Below are 23,565 nucleotides of genomic sequence, written 5' to 3' on the forward strand. Positions count from 1 at the left end.
TTTAGCAAGCTCTCTGGTAACTTCTTCGTAAGTGAAAGAAAACATCTGGATGTACAGATGTGAAACGTTCCATGTCTGTTACTCAGCTGGCTGTAATTTCCAAAGCTGGTGCACCACACCTGCACGAGAAGGCAAGACAGGAACCGAGATGGACAGTCTAACATTGCCCCTTCGCTGTTTCCCAAACACGGCGTGAACGCGAGGAGAGGAAAAACAACAAGTACCCACTGCGCTAGATTTAAAAGCATTTAATGACATAGCATATATTTAACAGAGAGGGCAGAGGTTGAGAGGTACAGGTCATACGACGGAGCACCGGGCCTGAGTGACCACCTCCCTGCTCAGGCCCAGCCTCTGGAGTTCATTCCTATCAATGCCATTTTGATTGTGCAGTAAGATGAAAATTTGTCATTACAATCATTACAGTGACAGAGAAATGCACACTATGTATCAAAGAGCAAGGTAATGAAGCAAATTATAACACAGTGTGGCAACGCACAAGCAAGTAACCATTAGGGTAACATTACTTTGTCCAGTAAATGCTTCAGTTCCACTTGTACACTTACCAATGATTTAAAGGGTTTATTATACATCTAGTTTTATTATACTTTGTACTAGAATTATCTCAAACATACAATATAATGTATTTCAGCAAAAAAAAAGAAAAATTGAAATTACAGATTATTTAAAACAGTATCAGTTTTCTATTCCTTCTCGTATACCGACATTCTTCACCGTTGTCACAGCTGATGCGGAAAAGCCGCATGTCGCGTGTTAGTAAGTGATGCCAGATACAAACGGTTTGGTCTGCAGAGTTAACAATGGGGCCGCGCGACAGCTGCAGCAAGATCATAATACACAATCTGTTTCATCCAGGTAAACCCATCGCGAGCACTTCTAATAGTCAAGACTCAGGGTAACCACTGGAAGTAAATGGAAGAGAATGGTGTCGGGAAATCGGTACATTTGTCTGTGGTGAGCATGGGAAATATTGTTTGAGCACCGCTGCCTTGCATACCAACAGCACTAGAGGCGGGTTATTTCCAACACAGCCTCACAAAATTGAGGAACAGTTTAAATATTGAGATCTCATCTATATAATTTCATTTAAAAAAAATCTGGTCTTCCCTCTGCACCTCATACTTTTGTAACTTGGAGATAAAGTGTTTAGGTGTATTTTTCCCCACCGCCCCCCCCACCCCAAGAAATGCTCTATAAATTAAAAAAAAAAACAAAAACAAAACCCCAAATCAACCACATTGATGAACATTTAGGCACAGAGAGTACTGTGTTGGTTCTGAGCTTGCATGCTGGAATTTCACTGAAAAGGTAAGAGAAGGGCAGGAGGTGAAGGAAAAGGAGTTCACTTCTTTTTGCCAAAAAGGCTGAACCTCTTTTCTTTGTCTTTCTCTTTGTCCTTCTCCCGTTTGCCGGGACTGGACTCGCTGGTGATGGTGACGACGCTGGTGGGCAAAGTCTGTGCCCGGCTGGATGCTGGCGTGCTCTGGGTGCTGGCAGACACCTCATGTTTGTCAGAGGTGATGGCAGAGGAGATGGCCTGGATCCATGTGTTCATTTCCTCCTGGACGAAGGAGGGGACACAGGTGAGACTCAACCAGGAGGGATGGGCGCGAGATGCTCTCACTCTGCCTGGGGACCATCTGAGCCTCTGTGGGTCAGAATGCTGGGGAACAGTGTGTCTGCCTAATGAGGAAGGGAAGGCAGCTCCCAAATGAACCTCTACTTTGTCACGAGAGCAGTGAATATGGTTCAACTCGCACCAGAATTTGCTTTGTGGTACCTCAAGGTCCTCACTCTAGCACATGGTCCTATAACCATGGAGGAGCTGGAGGACTGGTCTACAGTAGGGTGGCAGGTCCCACCCTAGAACGTGCTTCTTCTTTTCTTTTTTAAATTGAAATATATGTGACATACAACATTAGGTAAGTTTAATAGAAGTTGCTTTTTTTTAATTGAAAGCCCTACACATGGTGTTTTCTCATTGGCGGGCCCCCTCTCCCTTCAAGGAGGAGCCTGGTCATACAATGGTTAGTTAGAGGCAGTGGAGTATAGCGGGGAGGTTCCATGCCCAGTCCTGGGACCACCTCCCTTGGGCTGGGCAGTTTTCCTCTATGGACTTCAAGGGACCCTGTGCTGGCTCTCCTGCCATGGCAGGAGGACAGCGAAATGACATTCACTGAGAGATATGCCTCTGAGAGACATACGAGAACCAAACACCTTCCAGCGTTCGTGACCTTGGAGACTAGAGGACAGAAGCACCACTGATCATCATTTATATGAAGAACATCATAAATAAAGCTCATTGTGGTACAAACACTTGCAAACTTCAAAGTGTTTAAGAGAAATGAATCTTAGAAACTTACATCGTCTTTGGCTTGGAAGAGGTACTCATTGCCATCATTTAGTCTGTAATTTGAAAGAAGAAAGTCAGTCACAATATAACTTAAGAAAAAAAAAATCGTTCAACTCTCTTGTCCTACGTGGGATACAAGCAGCCACAGGAATCACACCTGAAATGCCCATTGGAACTCTGCACACATCACCCACCAGGCCTGGACATCAAGTCGCCACCTAAAAGCCACATACATCGTTGGGCCAATAGACAGAGATAACTTGGGTGTTTCAATCGCTGGAAGGATCAAAAAAGTTCCAAACATACCAACATCTGGATTTTGTTGTGACAAAGACCACTTGGATGACCGGTCACTGCTCTAAGCTGAATTCAAGAGAAAGCTCTTTAAAAATCATGAGCCCTTTTGAAATTCTGCCACTGAGCTTATACCCCCAGTGTTTACAAACACTGGACTTTCTGAAGTGATATGTGGAAGAAGTCTCCTGGGTTTCTCATATGTGTGTCTCAGCATGAGAGAAACTGCTCTTGTGAGGAGGGTGGGGGGAGGGGGCTCCCTCGCTTTCCACTGGGGTCTAGAGGAGGGGGCGGAGGCGGGGCAGAGTTGATAAGTGCCCTCTGCTGATATCCTGACCCTCTGAAGCTGCATCTGGGAAGTACAGAGCGGCAGGCAGCCAGGGAACCATGCTGTCTGCTGCTGGCCTCCCAGTGTGTACAGCGTCTCAGGTCCTGAAGAGTCTGCCTCCAGTGCTAGAAATCACACCATCTGAACCGTTTCTGTGTGCAGTCCTCGGCCTTGTCCAGCTAGCGTGAGACGCACCGGTCACTGAAGACCTGAGCTTTTCGGAGCCCGAAGCAACAGATCAAATTAGTGTTAGACTAAGTATCATCCCAACAACTGACATGTTTACTTTTTTTATTTTTAGAAGAAAAACTGATTTTTCTGCCCTTTTCCAAGTATAAGCAGAACTTCAGACCTTGGATCCACCCTGTGGGGAGGTGTATGTGTTCTCCAGGGTAGAGAGATTTGGAACGAGATGGTTCCAGAGGCATCTGGAACATCCACTGGGTGAGTCAGGGGAGCACAGGGCCCCAGCCCCACCCCCCACTTCCTGTTTGTCTCCATCCAGCCCCAGGATGACTCAGCTTGACCCTTCTCCAGATAAGTCATGAGCAAAGAACAGCATCTCCTGGGTCTGGATAAGCTGTAAAGATGGGGAAACTATTTTTCTAAGCTTCCCTTAAACTACAAAACAGCTCACCTTATCTTAGGAAATGGTAAGCTCTAGCTTACAAAAACGGAAGTGCCCTTTCTTCAATGTTCAACTGCGCCATTAACCACAGGGATGCCAGCGACTGGCCACAGTGCCCAGAGACCCTAACCGAGACTTATGCCTGTCCAGTTTGTCACTTTATCGGTGATTTTCTAAACAGCAGGAGAGGAACTGACTGATCACCACATCTCTGAATCTATCTAAGAAAACCAACTCCCAGAGTGGAAATAAAACACATCCCCGCTACCCCGGCAACTCTCACCTTAGCTTGAACACGTGTTTCTTCTTTTTGTAATCAAGGGCCACTTCACAGATGGCTTCTTTCAAACTCACAGGGACCTCGCTGTGGTAGGGAATTCCAGAAGCAGCTGTCTTTGCATCTTTGTAGAAACCCATTTCTTGGTTATTTATGACACAATAAACATTGTGCCAGGACCTGAGCAGTAAAGAAAGGGAACGTCAAGGTTCTGTTCCACATTCCCTTAAAGAACTAAGAGTTTGATTATTAGGTAAATGATTCTCCCACGACAGAGTGTGATCCCATGTTAAAAGCCCTTCCTAAATTCTGCTAAAAGTAAACAAAGGAACAAAATTCCTCTATGTCCTCCATGTCCCCAAGACAAGGCACATGTTGCTACAGTGGCAGGTTTTGGAGGGCTACTTCTTGCTCTGAATTGGAAGAAAACCACAGTGCCCTCTTCTATTAAATAAGGGTACTCTGCTCTGATGGGAAAGCTTTTTCTTGGTGTTTCCACTCTTTGCTGTAGTGCCTTTTCATGGTAATGGGGTGCAAGCCAGCCTCCTTACTGCAAACATGCCTGTCCTTAAGCAGCATTTCAACCTTAGCTTCATTCTTTGACATGGTCTGGCAACTTGACAGGGAGACAGATCCAGGGCCACTAGCACTTAGGGTACATCTTTGGATGAATGATAAAATGGTAGCCTTTCCCCCATGATATGGCAAACTGTCATAATATACAGATTTTATCAGAACAAGATACTTTATTGTATTAACAAATAAGTCTATATTGTCCTCACTGTGGATGGCAACTCTTAGATGGGATTCCCTTGTACAGTGTACAACCAGCACAACTGTACATGATGGTCCCAGGCAATTTATTTTACTGGTTAAGCACCCAGGCTGTGGAATCAGATGAGTTTCACCCCAGCCATGTCATTTCCTAGGTTACTAAACAGGGTGAGCTTTCTTAACCTCTCAGAGCCTCGATTTCCTCATGTGTAAAACAGAGATAATAGAAGTAGGGCTATTGGGAGATAATGAAAATAAAGACTGCCATAGAGATAAGGTCGGAGAAATGGTGAATGTCTTAAAACATCCCACAAAGAGGAAAACAATAGGGAAATCATTTCATTCCAGGGAGGACTCTTCCAGCTCAACCCCCCTTCTCAGGAGGAACTACTGAAGATTCTTCCTGCTGTTCCCACACACGCTGAACTCTCCCTTCTCCTGCTGAATGAAAAGTACGCTACTCCCACTTCCCGGTGTCGTTCCTGAGAATGTGATGCCTGGGAAGTTCTGGGACAAACCAACCACCTGAGTGCACGCTCCCTGTTCAGCTCAAGGGCAGCCCGCCTCCCCCCTAATGGGCGACTTCCCATCTGACCACCTCTGCTACCCTCACCTGCTTGAGGCTTTCTTATTGTAGGCCTCCCACTCGTGCTTTCGATTCAGAAAGCCTTCCATCTGGGCCGAAGGCGTCTCCTGGGTCCTGGCTGGCAAGGTGGCGGCACTCTGGGCTGGGAGGGCAGTCTTGGCTTTGCGATCGGAGGTCGGGGAAGGGATGGGGCTGGACTCTTTCGAGCTTGTCCTCTGTTCTGCAGCGCCATTGACCATTTCGCTGGTGTCCACCGTTTCTGCCATCTAGGGACAGCGGAGAGGCCATTCAGCAAACCCCGTGGGCCCCGGGGGTGACCACATACGCTCTGACTCGCACACGTGGCTGTGTATAAATGCCTGGCGCAGATCGAGGCAGTACAGTAAAACCATCACACATCCCACAAAGCCAGCGGGACACCAAGGACATTAGAAGGTGGGAGTGGATTAATACCCGCCCATTTACGGGGAGATGAGAAAAGCGAAATGCCAGTATGAGTTTTACTGCACTCTGCTCCTCGGATCACTCCATTTTCTCTAATAGAACTCAGATCGTTTCCTCTCATGGTTACTTTAAAACAAAAGGACAACGGTAACAATCACACGTATTAAGTATGAGAGAGTGGACGTTATACAGCAGCCACCTTACAACCAAGGACGCCACCAGAAGGGCTGGAGGTTTAAGCGAAAGGGCATTCACAAACAGATCTATAGACAACTCTATCAGAACTACACAGCATTCCCCCGAAGTCAGACAAGAAAGACCTTTGGTGTCTGAAATGCTCTCCGGCTCGCCCCACCCCCCGCCCCTGGATACATCGTCATAAACACATGCAGAAATTAGGACGGCAGTCATGCACCTCACATCTACCATCCCCGTTAGACTTGGGAACTTAGGAGCTGGAAAGAAATGAGGCAAGTCAACAAACATCAACTGAACCACATCTGCCGAAGTTGTATCGTGAGTGGGTTGTAGTTTGTGTTAAAGGAGCTGGAAAAGCCAATCACAGTCACTCAACACCACACGGCTATTTACCCCCAAACACAGACAGAACCAGGGCCTTCCCCATCACGTGCTGGTTGATCACGGTGCCTTGCTGCACTGAGACGAGGAAGCCCAGCCAGCCAGGCTTCCAGCGGCTCTGACCCTTCAGGCGGGAGACGTCTTCAGGAGCTGTTCCTTCCCAAGCTCATTTCTATTGTAACCCTCAGGGCTTTCCGGCTTGGGAAATGCGGTAGGGTCTCCATTCATTATCGCTTTCAGCCTGTGTGCCATCAACTGTGTACCATGAACTGTAGCAGCCCCTGGCTGGGACACCCAGGGCGTGGGATTAGCGAGTTACTGAAGCCGGGGGTGGCTGACGCTTTAGTGGATTACAGACAACCTGCACCCCTCGTACACGGACAGACATGGAGGTGTCAATGGCACGCTCGTTAGATACGTCCCCCACCACTGCTGCCCAGAACCAAGTGACGCCAAATCAGCAGCAACAACCTCGACAGGATCAACGGTAGACTGGCCACCTCTGCTTGAACACTCAGATATGTCAACTCGCAGGAACTGGATCTCTCCGTTAGGGCTCATCTAAGTGGCAGGGCGGGAGTCAAGTTTATATCCTGTCTATACGAACTATCACTGTTAGCATCAGGGTTTAGGTTTAGGGCCAGACTAGAGGCTATGCAGTTGAAGGGTGTTTTTGATTAGAACCCTTTATCCACACAGAAATGTGGACAACGATTCTTAGGGCAGAAGAGCTTCGGGGAGGAGATGGGCAGTGATTATCCTGGCCTTGCAGTGACAGCCTGCAGACATGAGCTTATGAGCGATAGGCTACTTAAGTTTTTCTCTCTTCCCTTTCACTTTTAAAGGAGAGATGGAGGGGAAATTAATAACCAAAATGCAAAATCCCAAGTAAGAGAAGGTGGGTGGATTTTAAAGTTGACAAATCTGTTCTAGTGTGAGATTTCAGGAAACTTCTGGTGTGAAGTGTGAGATTGGTCTGGAAGGCCTGTGCCAGGCATGAGTCCAGGGAGACATGGGGTTAGTGTGTATAGAAACCAGATTAAAAAAAAAAAAAATTAGTGCTGCAGCTGTGACTTGAAAACTGTTAGTGACTGCAATGACCTGGATAGGGGAATGTTTAATGGAAAAAGGCTGAAATTTATCATACTTGGTCAGACTTCAAGGTAGCTGAAGGCCAGGGGAAGCCTCTTCTGGGGGAAATTCTGCAGCAAAAATTTTTTTTCTTTAGAGTTAGAAGGAAAGAGAAAACCCCAAACCAGTATGCAGAGATAATTAATGTTTATGCAAATGAATCACTAACCAAGGAAACAAGGAAAATAAAAGGAACAAAATGAATTTTAATGGACATGTACTTAAGCATGCCAACAGACAACACGCCACTAGAGACAAACATCAAAAGCAAATCATAGTGCTGTGACCAAACAGTGGGTACATGTGGATACACCCCCACCCCCACCCACATTGCTTCTCTTTAGCGATTAGTCCAGAGTGCTTTAGTGGCTCGGTACACCTGAGATATTTCAATCAGGAGGTGAACATAAATGCAACGTGACAACTAGTAGCACAAGAAACACCTGATTGGTTTTCTAAGTGTACGAAGCAACACTATTACTTTCAAGTTCATTAACTTGAGTCTCTGCACCGTAACTCAGAAAAAAACAAATGAAAAGAGCTTTTCTTCTTCTGATACAATCCAATCACAATTAAAAATTTTTTTCTGGCAAGCTACAATTTAAAAATCTAGATAAAACAGGCATGAGAACAAATGCCAAAAACATCTTAGCACTCCTTTCCTGTGTGCTCATGTGGCATTTTCTTTTTTTTTGGTCTTCTGAGTATAAAAAGCATAAAATTGGATGTTAATCCTGATGATACAAAATTTAAACATATATATATATGGACACATCACATATATACATATAGACCAATGACACATATAATTTGGAGCCAGAAACACATGCTCCTAAAGACCAAAGATGAAGCAGTAGTTTTGTTCTAAAATGAATTTTGGTGTGTTTTAAGGCAGAGACCCAATAATGGTGCGGACTACCCCCAGAACAGAAGAAGCTTGGCATCTATCTATATACCCATCTACAGTCGCAAGTAGATAGATATGTACATAGAAATAAGGAAAAAACAAACAAGATGCTATATGATGTTATCCTGACAAAAGAAAAAAAAAAAAGACATGCATCATGAAATGAAAAGACAAATTAGACTTAACTCATGGAGAACACATATCAAAACAGGTTTTCTGATTCCACTAACATCTAAATATGGCAAATGAGCAAGTGAATGTCTCCCAAGGCTTTGACATGATACGGATCTGGTTTGGTTTTGCACTTTTCAGTACCAGAAAATCACCTCCTCATTAGCTTCTATTCCTAAGGAACAGAATTTCTGTTAAAACATTTTCGATTCCTGCTGGTGGTCTGATAAATGCCATCCTAGAAGACTCATTAGAGAGCGCCACAAAAAAGTTGTAAGAAAATGAAAAATGAATCAGAAGATCCGTACAAGACGTACAACGGCCTTTCTGTCTACGGAGACACTGAAAGGACTTCTAGAGCTGGGACACACGCAACGGCTCCCGGTTGGTCCACCAAGGGCACGGGTTCAAGTCATCAGGGTGAACCAGAATGGCTTTTGTTCCACTTGTTTGAAAAATTTAAACAGTTTGACACCCTGAAGTCATCAACTGTATGGGGAGGCCAGGAAGTCTGGTAGGCAGGCTTCTGAAACAGGCCGAGAAGTGCTGTCACGCCTGCCCTGACCCGAGGCCGGCTGTGCTCTCTGCCGCAAGTCAGCCTGGAGTTCCCAGCTCGGGACTTGGCAGAAGAAAGTAACAGAGGAACGGGTTTGTAAAAAAGGAACAAATGATCCGAGGATCTTAAAATGTTTCAGATTCTGGGCCTAAAATTAAAATAGCTTCCAAAGTAGATTCAACTGTTGGGTTTTTTTGTTTTGTTTTGTTTTGTTTTCAAAAAATGAATGAATCTTTCATGGAATGTTACACAGCTGACTATAAGTTTTAATCCTAGTACTGAAAGTCTGCTTCCTTATACACCAGTCTTCCTACTTACTGGTAAACTACTGCAGGTTAATAGCGTCTGTAAAGGGGGCTAGGTATAGTGCGGTACTGCGCTCTGTTAGTATAACTGGGTGCGTCATACCTGTCGGATTCTAGTTTTCTTCTTCATTTTGTTGTAATCTCACTTAATTTCAATTACTCACGTAAGGCTTTTGCTGCAAAATCTTAATAAAGTAAAAAGCTCACGATAAATAAACAAAAAATACGTATGCTGCTTTCAGGCAACTGAGCATCCATCAGTTAAAAGACTCAAATAAACATGAATTAAACGCAAACAAATATGAAACCAAGGAAGGCTATGAATTAAGTAAAATTTTAACACTGTGGGTGAAGTGGAAGCCAAAAGGTCAAACCAACAGGATTTGGAAAGAGTGGTTCTTGACAAACGGTAGCGAACTTCACAGTCCAGACCACGGCTGGTCACTGGCTGTCCGTCTATTAAAGTTTTTGTAGTTTTGGTAGGTTTGAGAGCGGTAACTAACCCGTGGAGATCCCTGATCAGCCGGTAAACCATTCTGGGAAACTTGCTCTCCTTTTGAAGTATCCCTGTTGGGAAAAGGGGAGAAGAAGACAGAGGAGTGGAGGGAAGGAGAGGGGGACGGTGGGAGGGGAAGGGAAGGAAGAAGAAGACAAGAGAAAGAGAGGACGAGGAGGACAGGACGGGGGAGAACACAAGTCAACGTTACCACAGGCTTTCTCTCAGAAAACCACACGCAACCCTCTTTTACATAATGAGATTTCTTTTTTAAAAACTTCCCCAAGTGTTTCAAATCCACCCTAGATAGAGAGTAAGCCCACAGGCAGGACCCCTCCCTGCCCATAAAGGTGGCACTAGGGGTTGTCACAGAGCTTGGCCACAGGAAAATAACTGGCCTTTCAGAAATAAGAGTGACTTCTTCTGTCTTTTGTATGAAGTCACTCGATCTTTCAGAAAGCACCACCACACAGTCACTGGCCTGACATCTGGGCGGTCCCCTCCATCCATTTCGTATGGAAACTCTTAATGAGTGTGAACGTGCACACGTGAGTGCACGCATGTGTATGGACACGCATGCACACAGCAGAGGAGCGCTGTCTACGTTCCATGTTTGCTGCCGACGCAGCACCGTGACTGGACAAGTCAGTGTCCCCAAACATGGTCCAGAGGTGACTGTGTGGAGTCTGAACAGTCTACGGACATGATTAACAGGAAGGGCCTAGCGCAGCACGGGCTCAGGAAACGCGCTCCCTAAACCTCCCGTGCCCCGGAAGCTGAGAACGCCCATGACTCACCACTGCTGCTGGGACTCGGTCTCCTCGGAAACCTTCGTGCTCGGCTCGGGAGAAGGCGGCCGCCTCTTCCTCTCCTCTTCCTCTTGCTGTCTGCGCACTTCCAGTAACTCCAACTGAAGGAGAACACAGCGATGCTCAGCAGAGCCCCGAACTCCACCTCTTTTAAGGCAAGGGTTCTGGGTGAGCTCTCCTGTCTGAGTGTGTCACACTGGAGCACAGTGGACAACCAGAAGCTCTGACAACCTCAGCAAAAATCACATGAAGGTCATAGGAACTGCAGCAACAACCCCAAAGCACAGGAAACAAAGGTCTTAGTGATGAGACAGGTCTGTTCTGGGGGCTGGCAGAATCCCTGAGTTTTGTGTGCCCCCTGGGTCGTTGGGTTCAATCTCTGAATGAACTCTGCAGCTCTCAACTTTGCGTAGGAAGACAGCACCTGAGCCTGAGGGTCTGTGCCGGACATCCCATCAGAGCTCAGACAAACCCCACTAAGACAGAGCTGCAATGACTCCCAGGGAGGTTTCCTGTGCCATGGTAGGGACTCAACCCCCTCCTACCCCAAACACATTAAAAAAAAAAAAGCTATGGAAATGAAATACAAGCAATATGCATGTACCAGAAGTATTCCATTTTAACACAAATGTATGCAGGTACATTTTAGATGCCCAGAACTGTAGAAAGCAGAAGGAACACCATTTTTGTACATCGTTAAAGAATCAGCCTTCCACCAGGAGTCAGAGTGTCTTGGGAGAGAACACCAGTGAGCAAGCCCTATTCTCAGGCCTTTATTTTGGCAGAAGAGGTTATTAGGAATGGGGAGAATTTTCAGTGGTCTAGGATCAAGCTGCTGCTATTTGATGGGACTTCTAATTCTGAAATCAGAGAAAACTGTAAGGCTGTACTTCCTAGAAACCACAGCTTCTAGGAGGAAAAGCAGATCAAAAAAGAAAAGCAAACCCTGATCAATCAATCAGTTCCCAGACAGGAAGTGATCACAGATCCAGGGGTCCAGAAGGTGAATGAGGGGGCAGTAGCCCCGGACAGGCTCCCGAGGTCCTGTACCAAGAGAAACACCATCGTCAGGAAGACCCTTCCTGCTGCTATGAACAGAGCCACGAGGTGAACTCCCCAGCCTAGGAAGTGAGCAGGAAGAGGCTGCCCATGGGCACCAGGGGCACAGCGCCCCGGCTCCCAGTGGCCGCTTACCGTTGTCAGCCTCTCCAGGGCGGAGAACCTCTCATCCCAGGTCGCTGCAGACTTTTCAAAAGCCTCGTGGCGCTTGATGAGCTTCTCCACCTCGTCCACGCTCTGGCCTATTTCTCGGCTGGACAAGTACGGCTCCTGTCCGAGCAGCCAGGCCTCGGCCACGCTGGCGTCCCTTGAGAACTGATGGACCTCCAAGACTGCACAGGGAGCCAAGAGTGAGTGTGGAGGGCAGGCGGGGGTGGCACTGCCCTCTGGTGGCAGCTGCGGGGCCCCAATTTACAGTCCGGCCTAGAACAGCGCCGTCCAACACAAGAGCCTTGTGAGCTACGTGCGCAACTTTAACGTTTCCACTAGCCACGTTAAAGATGGGTGAAATTAATTTCAAAAGCCTGTTTTTGGACAACCTGATATAGCGAACCGTTATCATTTCAACATGTAATCCGTATGAAAAAATTACTGAGCTGTGTTATATCTTTTTTCTTCTGTCTTTGAAATCCAATGTGTGTTTCATACTCAGAGCATATCTCAGTTTGGACCAGCCACATTTCAAGCTCTGAAGAGCCCCACGTGGACAGTGGCTACTCTATGATCGTGCAGAACTGGAAGGTATACTCTGCTTATCCAGCCCTGCTTCAGTGAGGTAAGCCCCACAGCCCTGTAGCAATCTGCAATCTATGCACAGCCAGATGATGCTGACGGAGCAGCCACGCATTGGTCACCCTTTCTGGGGTGGAAGTGCTATGTTTTCCTCAGAGGGCGGAGAGGGAGGGGAGGATCTGGGAGCACTGTAGGAAGTGGGGACAGTGCGGGCTAAGGCTTCTGCTTTGTCCACCCTGCCCCCTCCACACGGGAGGAACACAGCATGACCTCCATCCACTGCAGCCGTGAGAAGCAGGTCAAAGCTCAGCTCTGCACTAGGGACATGTTACCTCATCAGGAATGCCCAGCGTACAACCTGGTGCCTAGCTCACAGTGGGGCATCACCTGGGTTTTGCTGAACTGAACTGAACTGAACCTGCCCTGGCCATTGGCAAAATTTATGGACCAAATCCTCATCCAAAGAACGGTCAAAAGTGGGATTTCTTTTTCAAGAGTTGAGGTGCCTCCACCACATCTTTCAGAAAAGGCCCCTTGGATTCTGCTTCTAGAAGGCACCCCTGCTGTTTGACAATGGGGTTACAATGCAAGGACAGAGCCCAGAGCCCCAAACAAGGAATGGCAAAGTGTGGTAAATAGTCATCAGCGGGGCTACTGTCAGTGTTCATACCAGCTATGAATGCTGTTCCCAGTGCTGTGTATTAGGAGCTCTGTGTTAGCTCACATATTCCTTTATAAAATGAGATTAAAAGCAGAATCTACCTGAGAGGGTTACTGCGGGGAGTAAACAGAGAAGAGTGTCTGAAACACTCAGAATAATGTCCAGTCCACTACAAAATCTTTACCATTGTTAGCTTTCGTAAGACCTAATTAAGCCAACTTTCCATCCTCCTGACCCTGCAGTAACGATCCTCCTTCAAGACAAGAACGAGAGGCCTTATTTGCACCTTTCCCGAGGGATGCCACATTCTGTCCTCTCCACACGGTTCCTGAACACCCAAACCCTGCTTACAACATCCAGATCAATCGTGGGATAGAAACATAGTGAATATGCTGCTGGGAACTACTTAAAAATACTTACTAACGTGACATGGTGAAATAGCACATTAAAAAAGAAGCATTTAGAAAAACTCCAAAAATCATTAAGTGATAAACATCGTATCAAGTCAATTAAAATAAACTCGCATGCTTTCAGTGCACCGTAACCAAAAAGAGCAGAGACATTAAGCACGTCCTTACTCAGTCTCAACCACTCCCATCGGTCTTCCCACTTGTCAATCATTTCTTTCCTCTTCTCTGTCAACTGCAGTAACTTCTCCTTGATCTGTGAGAAAAGAAGGACCCCAGGACATCTTAATGGAATGTACCACACCCTCCTAGTCCGCCCTTCGATGGGCCACTTCACAGAAGAAAAACACACGTTGCGTAGAGACAACCACTAAGCCAGGAAACATCTAGAGACCCGCTCAGTCTATCTGCGCACTAGGACAGGAGAGGAAGGTGTGGCGACGTTCCTTCCAGAAGGGGCTGGGAGGAAGGCCAGGCTCCACCTGAAGCTGCTTAATTGCGAGGAGGCTAACAACACACTGAGCCCTCCCCGCCAGACTCAGGGGCTTACTCAGGAAGAGAGGGATGAAGAGACAGGCGAAGCCCCGAGCTCTCCGAGAGCCTGTCCAGACCCTGGGAGGGGCCACACGCTGAGGCACCCCTCACCACTCCATTACCAGCACCCTAACTCGAATTAGCAATTATCCACCAAAGAGCAAACTGATCTGGGGCATGTGTGACAGAGAAGGGGGTGTCACCCAGAGGGAGGATGGATGGAGGAGGTGAGAGAGGATGAACCCTCAACTGGGGGCCCTCAAAAATTGTCTTCTGTGCCACAGATTTATTGGCTCTGCACCTAGAGTCTTGCCCAGCTGTCTGACTCCACACACACAGGAAAAAGGCAAGCAGTTCAGAAGTACCTATCAGTGTGTGTACATGTATATGAGGACAGAGACACGCACAGACACACATACTCACAAAACAGTCATTTTACACCTGCACACCAGCTGCACTCACGCCAGGGACCCCAGGGCAGAGCGGCGTCCATCTTACCTCCTCGGATGCGTAGTGCTTCCTTGCCAGCAGGGATTTCCCAAGTTCAATGCAGGTTGTGAAACTGTCATTACGAGCATCGATTTCAGCTTTGATACCTTGGTGGTTATTCATTAATAGTTCAACAGATGATACATCCCTAAAATTAGACAAATAACACTTCCTTTAGGAAATGAAGCTTTTCAAATAAACGTGTGGGTTTCAAAACATGCAGTTGGTTTGAAGGAAACTGGCGGCACAGAGTGCGTTTCAGGTCTGATTCACAGTCTGGGCTCAGGCTGGGTCACTGAGCTACAGTACAGCGGTGTAATGCAGGACCAGCCATGCAACCTGACACTGAGAATAAAGCTACTTTTATTTATGTGTGTGTGTGTGTGCTCGGAATAATTCAAAATTGTTGCCAGGTGGAGACCAGAAAAACCACTGGATTTCCGTTCACACTTCTACTTTATAACGCAATTCAGACTCTTCAAGAGGTGCAGAGGCTGTAACAGGAGTCCCCAGTCGGACCCCAATAAGTTAGCTGCCAAAGGTTCAGGACATGTATATTTCAGAGAGCAGCAAATACTGTCTCCTGATTTAGACATGAAGACATACAGTGCAGAAACCAGCCAAGAAATGAGCTGTGAGAACTTCTTCCCAATCAAAACCTACTGGCCGTGAAGTGCTGACCTAAGGAAACACAACTACTCTATTGTATATAACAAATACATTTCTCCTCTTGGGGCAGAGTCCATTTCTCAGTTACGCTGGGGGCTGGCAGTGGCGGGGGTGGACAGGGGGGGTTTCTATGTGTCTGCTTGTTCATCTACCAGCTTCTCCTCACTGCTCTGCATGAAATGCAGCCAAAGAGAAGATATAGAACAAATATTAAATAAGAATCCCAAGACACCATTAAAGCAGGTGTTGAGGGTAAGAGGCGCCTTTAGTAATGTGTATAAAAAAGGATACGGTGGTTTTCAATGTAACAGACACAGGAAAGAAAACTCAGAAAAGCCATCTCATTCCCATGGTGAGCGGAGCTAATCATGCCCAAGGTGTGCAGCTGCTGGGAAGCACGAGGCCTGCAGACGAGGACAGGCGGGCCCGGCTAAGCGTGGACCAGGAGGACAGGGCTGGGAGGGGGAAAAAGGGAGGGCTTCACAGCATAGGTGCCTCACTCGCTGACAATCATGTGCAGGAGACAAGTGAAACAGCGGCGGCTCCCCCAGGACTCCTCCCCGCCCCTGTTCTGGCCTCAAAGCTCTCAGGCTGGGGCCCCAGGGTCAGGGAGCCTGATGTGCTCCCACACGTCCGGGAAGCCGGCAGCATTACCTGGGCTTCTCCTGGGCTTCGATCTGCCGGATGACATCCTCCATCCACAGCATGAGGTCGCGGACCATGCTGAAGAAGCGGAACTTGTCCCCCGTGTCCACCAGCCGCACCCTGCGTCCCTCACAGGCGTCCAGCAGGGCCTTCCAGGCTTCCAGGACCTCGTTCTCCCGCTTCTGGATGTCGTCGGCCTTGTCACCCGCGTAGGCTGCCTGGAGGCGGGCCGCATCCTCCTGTAGCTGCCTCACCTGCAAAGCCACGGGGGAGACAAGCCAGGTCAGAGGGCTGGGCCCCTGCTCAGTCGCCTGCCGCCCACTCCCTCTATACTCGCCACACACTGTTCCACCTTTGCACTGATAAAAGCACTGAGTCAAAATGGGGCTCCCCCATCCAGAAGCAGCTCACAGTTTTTTGGGGAAGATCCAAGTCAGAAAAGCCCAGGTTTACTATATTCTGAAGTTCTGCACTAATGCTAAGACAAATAAAATGCTACACAGATGCAGACAGGAGATCTGGGTCAGGAAAGGTCCCTGAAGGTGGCCAGGGGTGTAAAGACTGTATAGAAAAACACAGTACATATCCAGTATGTTTAGAAATAAACGCCCAATCTGTTTCTGCACTTTTTAAAATCATGAATGAGAAACTGCCATGAAGAACACGTTTTGAAAACACCCTTTTGTTGCTATGTGATGTTTTTGCTGAAAACAATACACGATCACCTATAAAAGCTCCCACAATGGGACATTTCAACTTGAAAAACAAAATGCAGCATTTAATGTAACTGATGCCAAAGAAGGTGAAATTTTAACTGGACAAATTTCAATAAAAACTTTGGAGAACAGGAAATGCAAATGAGTCTTAGGAAAAGATGCTACATGGAGATGCTGTAACTTGCCATCACTTAGTCGGCAAAAATTCAAGCTTGATGATTTATCTGCCAGTGGTGCGGCTTCACTGCTGACAGGACAAAAGGCTACAGCTCCTATAGGAGGTGTGGGCAGTATCCACCAAACGTACAAAGGCATGTGCTTTCTGATTTTATGATTCCACTTTGGAGAATTTACCCTATGTATATTGCACTCTTAGGAAATGAAATACACATAAGGTTATTTACTGCAGCAGTGTCTCTAAAAGCAAAAGACTGAAAATAAATTGAACGTCCATCAGTGAGGGGCTGGTTAAATTAGGATAGCACCTCTGCACCGGAGGCTCCCAGGTGGTCACAAAGAAGAACGAGGAAGGGCTCTGCTCTGCGAGCTTACATGGAAAGTGCCCCGGGAGGACGGCTATGGAGAAAAAGCCAAGTGCAGCGATACCTACTTTCCGTGGGAAAAGAGGGAGAAAAGAAGAGACTTTCACCTTTTGTTGGGGGTGTGGCGGGGAGAGACACCTTTACAAAGCAAACTAGTAACCAGGCCTTATTTTATATCTGAACATTTCCTTCTCTTATGTTTTATACAAAGTACATAAAGTATTAGTAGTGCCTTCCACAGATACAGCTTTTAATGAAAAATGTATATACACATATGGGGGAATGTAATGATACTCGGTCTTCATCTACTGATCAGAGTCCAAAGACAACGGCTGTCCTGGACAATAGCAGTCTTTAGATGCCTGTGAGGGGAGGACGTGAAGAAACACCACGAGATGGATGGACAACACTGGGGCTGAGGGAGGTGGACCACTGACCCTGACCACACAAAACGGCTTTAGGTGGTGGTAGGTAAAGAAAACTGCAAATGATGCAAAGAATCAGTGGGGTTTGGTTTCCATGGTGATTTGATTTCCATATCCTAAGAGAATTTTGGAAATACTCCTTAATTATGGCTCAGGTATAACTGAAATTACAATGAGCAAGTTCCTAGGAAATTATCTGAAAAGCTATACAACTAATCAAATCTTTCCAAACAAGTAGAAAAGAGAAGGAAAAAAAAACTCTGCCTCTGGTTGTTTTTAATTTGTTCTCACAACAACAACAACAAAAAAGGTGGAGAAAGGATAGCAAAAGTGGAGATTCTCACAAGAATTAACTACTGCTTTGAGAAGTCACTGAAGATCATCATCAGAGGCACAGGCTGAGTGGTTTCCTCAAACCCCATGGCCCCATGAAGAGAGACTGGGGGCGGGTCAGGCTGGCACAGGAGCATAACGGCCAAGGAGCTGTCAGATGCCACCAGCTTCTGGGAGCCTGCACCACATGTCTTCCCTGCTGCTCTAGCTCTGTTCTAACTGCAGGCTTGCAGAGTTTGTAGCTGAAATAGCCTGGCCTGGCGGGTGCTGTAAGGTGGGCTGTCAGGCCTGATGGAGCAGATTCCTGCCCCGAATATTCCTGGACCCTCAGTGGGCTCCCTCATCTCTCTGAGCCTCACAAAGTGAAGTGGTTTAATGAAAAGATGAGGGAGCAACTCCATCATCTCTAGAGTCTCTTGAAGCTCTAGAAGTAAACGGTTTCAGAGGTGCAGAGGAGAGACCTGCTGCTAATCAGGCTCCCAGGCATTCCAAAAGTTCCCCTGAGCATTTTAAAAATATAACAATAGTTGAGAACATTCAGAGCTCCTGTGATAGCATACGTTCTGCACCCATGTCAGTCCTTAAAGCATCAAGGAACTGAAGCTCAAGGCGGGAAATTAAACTTGCAGCCACACAGGACTGTTGTCCAATTCAGTCCAAGGTCTGCCCGTCTCTGGTGGCCTTGCTCTGAGCGCACGTCAGACTGCATGGTTCAGGCTCCCTGCGTGTTCACACGGTGACATCACGTGCAATGAAAAATGCTGAACAGAAAGCTGACAAGTTTCAGAATGGTGGGTTTCCACAGAGCTGGGGGGTCCACCAGCTCTGAAGGAAAGCCTGGAAACGCTCACAATGCACAATGAGCCCTTTTAAATCCTGCATGATGCAGGCCCTCAGCCACTCTGTGTATCTCTTTTAACTATTCCCTCCACACCTGCCTCCTTGATGGAAAAGCTGAAGCCACCTAAATCTGAACGGAGCCCTAGTTGTGACCTACCTCTGCTGTGAGAAGGGGCAAATTCAGAGGACAATGGCAGTAAAGGTGGTCCCTCCACAGAGCAAACCCCAATGCACACACAAGAGTGGGGCCAAGGCTGACGCACCTCATTGGGGGTGGCCTGCAGCGGAATCTGGGCTGTGTGTTTTTATAAATAAAGATTCGCTGGCACACGGCCACACCCTCACTTCCGGATTGTCTACGGCTGCTGTGTGCTACAACAGCACAGCTGAGCAGTTGCAACAAGGACTGTACGTCCCACAAAGCCGAGAACATACTATCAGGGCATCCACAGAGAAGCCTGCCAACCCCTGCACGAGATCGTCAGTGCACTTCTGACAGATAAGAACAAACCCCCTGACATCCTCAGGGCTGGTATCTCGAAGGAAACTGACTTCTTCTCTAGGACCATGAAATTTTAGGGGAAAAAACAGACACAATTTATTTTTCACCTAACAGACATAAGGCTAAACAAGAAACTACACAGAATGAGTGTGAACTAGGGAGTGGTTATACCACAGATCCTTAATGTCATGTTGTTATCACTTTGTCAGACATCTTTTAAACAAAGTCGTAGTGTTCCCCCTTTATACTGGGGTGGGGGAAGACCAGGCATATTAAAACATTAGAATTTTGCTTTCTCTCTCCTTGGATATATAACTCAGACTCTGGTTGATGGAAAATAGTATGGTATTGTTTCAGAAATTATTCTGGATGGATACACCAACGTAATACAAATTCTTTTTGAGAAAACTTGTAACTTGCAATTCTTTGTGCGTGTACCTACTTTATTTTAATCATGGGGATGTTCATCTAACAATGTCTGCAACTGTGGCAAACTTAGAATTTCATGCACTGGTAAGTTCTCCCAAATGGAACATTACAACAATGTGAGTGTGTTTGTGTGTGAGCATATGCATGTGTGTTTAATGTGGGCAATTTTCTGAGGCAAGTTCTGAGGAGCCAAGGACTGGAGAGAGATGCATCAGAGAAGTACAAAGATGCTGTCTGGCAAGATAACCTCCCAGCACCCCTGTGCGGCGCCCCCACCTACCTGGGTGCCCAGAGCCTGGATGTCGTGCTCAAATGTGGTGTGCATCCTCTGTAAGGTCTCCACTGTGTTCTGATCTCTCCCGAGCTCCTCGGGGAGTTTCTTGTGTTTGTCCTGGATGCGACCGAAGATCTCCTTGGCATCGTGGTAAAACTTGTGCAGTTCATAGGAGGCGGCGAGGATCTGTGTCCTTGTGTCGATGAGCTCCAGGAGGTCAGCCCAGGCTTCATTGAGCCCGTCCTTCCACTCGGCGATGGTGGCGGCATCTGAATGTCCAGAGTTGATGAGTTCGTCCGCCATGTGATTGACCGTGTCCACGCGCTCCTGCCCTATGTTTCCCGTGTCACGGGCAAACTCCCGGAATCGTTCCTGCAGCATCTGAAATGGGGATGAGCGAAAAGAAATCAGTGTGATGATGGTGAACACTTTATTCCTTGATCACATGAATGCCCTTTGGAAAGAAACTCTTGACTTAACAGATTTCAGCTCTAAAGCCTCTTATCAGTCAGGCTTCCGTCTTGTTCTACACTGCAGTCGACTAGGGCACGGGCTCCATCTCCTTTGACCAGTGGAGAAGAGGGAGCACAAGTTAGGCAACCTCCAAGTGGCCAGGAGAGAAAAATGCTGAGTTGAAACGAAACCCTGTGACCTTTGATTCAAGTCGAGTCCGGGGTGTCTTCTCTGCTTGCAGACAAGGAAGGCAAACAGGCTTCCATAATCCACCACACACAGCGCACCCACTGGCACCCTGCCCGTGGTACTTGCCGTGACGTGCTCGTAGTCCTGCCCCAGTTCGTGCGAGCCTGCGACCACCTCTCTCTCGGCGATCCACTGCTCCAGGTCGTCCACCTCCCGGTTGAGCTGGAACAGCCGGTGCCTCTCGTCCAGCTTGCCCCTCCTCTCCTCAGCGAGGTCCTTGAGGCCCGCGTAGAGTTTGTCCACCTTGGACTGCCGCATGCTGATGCGCTCACTGCGGGGAGGGGGTGGGAGAGGGGCCATAATGATACATCTTCTTCAGGGAGACAACAAATGAGGGGGAAGCGCCAAGAGAGCACATTCTGTATAACTTCTCAAAGCAAACTTTAGGTGAACCTATTTAACCTAAAAAACGGAACTCTGAAATTTCACCTCAACTTCAAGTAATAGAGACAACATCTAATAAAACACAGCAATTAAGGACAAAGGCCACCCTGCTTGTGGTGACAGAGGAGGGGGAGAGACGCCTTAACACGGCACTGCTGGCTCTGTACATCAGGATTTCCTCTGATGTTAAAAGTTCACCCAAGATCCGGGGCCGTCCTCTGTTCTCAGGTGCCATTGGGCCAAAGGGAAAATGACATCCCTGTCTGCATGCACCTTGACCTTCTCTGGCTTTGTGCTCCTCCCTGCCAGGAGGGTGGGCCCTGCTGCTCCGTTGCCTGGGGGCACTGCATCCACCCCCACCCTCCAACTTCCCTGAGAATGACTCTTTCAGCAGGAGAGACAAGGACTTGCTGGTGCCTGTCCTTGGCAATGAGGAGGGCGACTTTCCTGGGACTCCTGACCACCAACACCTGAAAGAACCCCTACACCAACACAGCCACTGGCCTTATCTCCAACCTGCCTGGGTTAATGCACAAAGCCAACTCCTGAGTCATAAAAGGCAGTTACAGAGAAAGCCGAAAATGAGGGCCAGGAAAGTGAGCCCAGTCTGTAACAGGGCAGGAGTACCACACACAGCCCTCTTTCTCCCTTATCCCTGAGGCATTCTCAAGCCTTGATGTTTAAGAGTTAGAAGGTGGTATTAACTTTGTTCTTCCCGGGAGTTCTTTTATTTTACAGATCTGTGTCTTCTTATACACCACTCTCTTAAAAATAATAATTACTTTCCTGAACTGGATCACTTTTCAACCCAGGAGTAGGTGTTTTGACAACCTGTTTGTGTGTGCAGGTCAGTCTGTACTTCTGACTCACGACACCAATCAACTCTCAGTAAGTCTTGGCCAACAGGAAGCATGTTAGGAAATACCTCCTGTGGATTAAATAACAGTTCACCCTTCCTATTCAGCACAGGCCTACTGGATCTGCTGTAAAAATGCTTCCCAAAGACCTACATTCCCAGTTACTCACGATGAACGCTGCCATTTTCTTCTCATGGGTCAGAGCAAGAGGCCCTGAGTGGGAGGAACTGCTGGGTGGGTCTCATCTTTACAGGACGGCACTCACCTTTCAGGGTGGCTGTCAGCCACCAGGGCCCGGCTGGTCTTAGAGAGCTGATGCACCGTCTCTGCATAGTCCTCCACGGCTTGTTCCAGGATCTGGTGCTTCTTCAACATGGAGACGGCACTCTGCTCATCCTGCCAACAGAAGGGGCTGTCACAACCACAGCCACGCCCCCCCCACCTGACACCACCTTAAAGAGGGACCTTTGCATGGGGCGGGGCCGGGGCAGGAGGAAGATTCATCAGAAAGAAAAGATCCTCGAGGGGCTGAGGGCAGTGGGACGCAAAGCTCTTCAAGAGCATCAATGTGGACTGGACTGCGAGAGCCTCTGAAAGGCGACCATGAGGATGATGCAGGCTGATGAGGACCCTCTGCAGGACCCTCTGCAGAATGGGGGGAAGCCCAGGCAAACAAGCCAAGGGGCCCGGCTGCCTGAGATGCTTCTCAGTCTAACAGACACATAGACGACGTTCTCGTGGGAATACTGTCACATACTCTGAAACTGTTTCATAAGCACCTTGTATGTTGTCAAAGAAAGACTCCGGCAAATTTCTATTTAGAAAAAAAGGGCAGGATGAACCCAGTCTTAATGACATGCCAGGATTCAGAGAAGAAAATTCTGCATCAACATCAAGGGACAAACAGCCAGGTTCCAGCTACCTCTACGCACCATGCTGCCCCTGTGACCAAGGCAACAGTGCAATGATTCATAGAGATGCCACCAGCAGCAGAGAACAAGTTGGAGTCTGGTCAGTCAGGGCAGGGCTGGGGCTCAGCTTCCTTACCTTGGCCTTCTCCTCTGACATCATGTACAGCTCCTGCTCGCTCATCCACGCCTCGGCCTCAGCCGCATCAAAGTAGTACTGCTGGGCCCGGTGCGCCTCCTCCAGCCGCCGGTGCCGCTTCTCCGTCTCCTCGATGAGGAGGCCCCACAGCTGCGTCAGGTCGGCCAGCCTCTGCCGGATGGCCTCAGCACTGGGGCTGCTGCTGTCGGCGACGATGTTCTGGCTCCTCTCGAAGATGTCGTCGATGCGAGGCTGGTGCCCCTGGATTTCCTTCTGGAGGGTCTGTGGGAGCGGGGACACACTGGGGTTCACCAAACAGCATGCCCCTGTGCCACGCTGTGGAGGCCAGGGCCAACCGCCAGCCCTCAGAGCTCTCACGTTCTCCCCGGTAACCTGGAGCCAGTATCTATTGGACAGAGTAGGCCCTGGTGGAAACGCCTACCTGGTTTTTCTTGATTAACAGCTGCACGGTCTGGAGGTTGTGGCCGTGATCTGTGGAAGTTGCCAAAGGCATCCTCTCTCCAACCCACAACTGGAAGGAATTATAAACAGGTGGTCAGGGCCGCTCAAAAAGAACAAATACTGGATGCAAATGAGAGCAGGAAACGATAGCAGGGAGGCCCGCTTGAGAGACAGAGTGGGTTTAATCCCATAGGGAA

At 47.9% G+C, this 23,565-nt stretch overlaps 1 protein-coding gene across 3 annotated transcripts in view; it reads right to left on the reverse strand.

The window, feature by feature from the left end:
- Positions 1-233: 233 nt before the first annotated feature.
- The window catches only part of SPTBN1 (spectrin beta, non-erythrocytic 1), a 184,407-nt gene continuing 161,075 nt past the window's right edge, over positions 234-23,565 (reverse strand). For all 3 annotated transcript variants that reach the window (XM_031467034.2, XM_031467035.2, XM_031467037.2), the window contains 15 exons: positions 23,349-23,438; positions 22,907-23,188; positions 22,125-22,255; positions 20,685-20,889; positions 19,923-20,297; positions 15,865-16,109; positions 14,551-14,689; positions 13,690-13,774; positions 11,854-12,050; positions 10,648-10,760; positions 9,858-9,921; positions 5,289-5,527; positions 3,908-4,081; positions 2,385-2,427; positions 234-1,582 (listed from right to left, as the gene is read on the reverse strand). In XM_031467034.2, the coding sequence (XP_031322894.1) occupies positions 1,364-1,582; positions 2,385-2,427; positions 3,908-4,081; positions 5,289-5,527; positions 9,858-9,921; positions 10,648-10,760; positions 11,854-12,050; positions 13,690-13,774; positions 14,551-14,689; positions 15,865-16,109; positions 19,923-20,297; positions 20,685-20,889; positions 22,125-22,255; positions 22,907-23,188; positions 23,349-23,438 (2,601 nt within the window). In that variant the 3' untranslated portion in view covers positions 234-1,363. The remainder of the gene's footprint in view (positions 1,583-2,384; positions 2,428-3,907; positions 4,082-5,288; positions 5,528-9,857; positions 9,922-10,647; positions 10,761-11,853; positions 12,051-13,689; positions 13,775-14,550; positions 14,690-15,864; positions 16,110-19,922; positions 20,298-20,684; positions 20,890-22,124; positions 22,256-22,906; positions 23,189-23,348; positions 23,439-23,565) is intronic.

Source organism: Camelus dromedarius, chromosome 15, assembly GCF_036321535.1.
Source record: "Camelus dromedarius isolate mCamDro1 chromosome 15, mCamDro1.pat, whole genome shotgun sequence".
NCBI classification, from domain to species: domain Eukaryota; kingdom Metazoa; phylum Chordata; class Mammalia; order Artiodactyla; family Camelidae; genus Camelus; species Camelus dromedarius.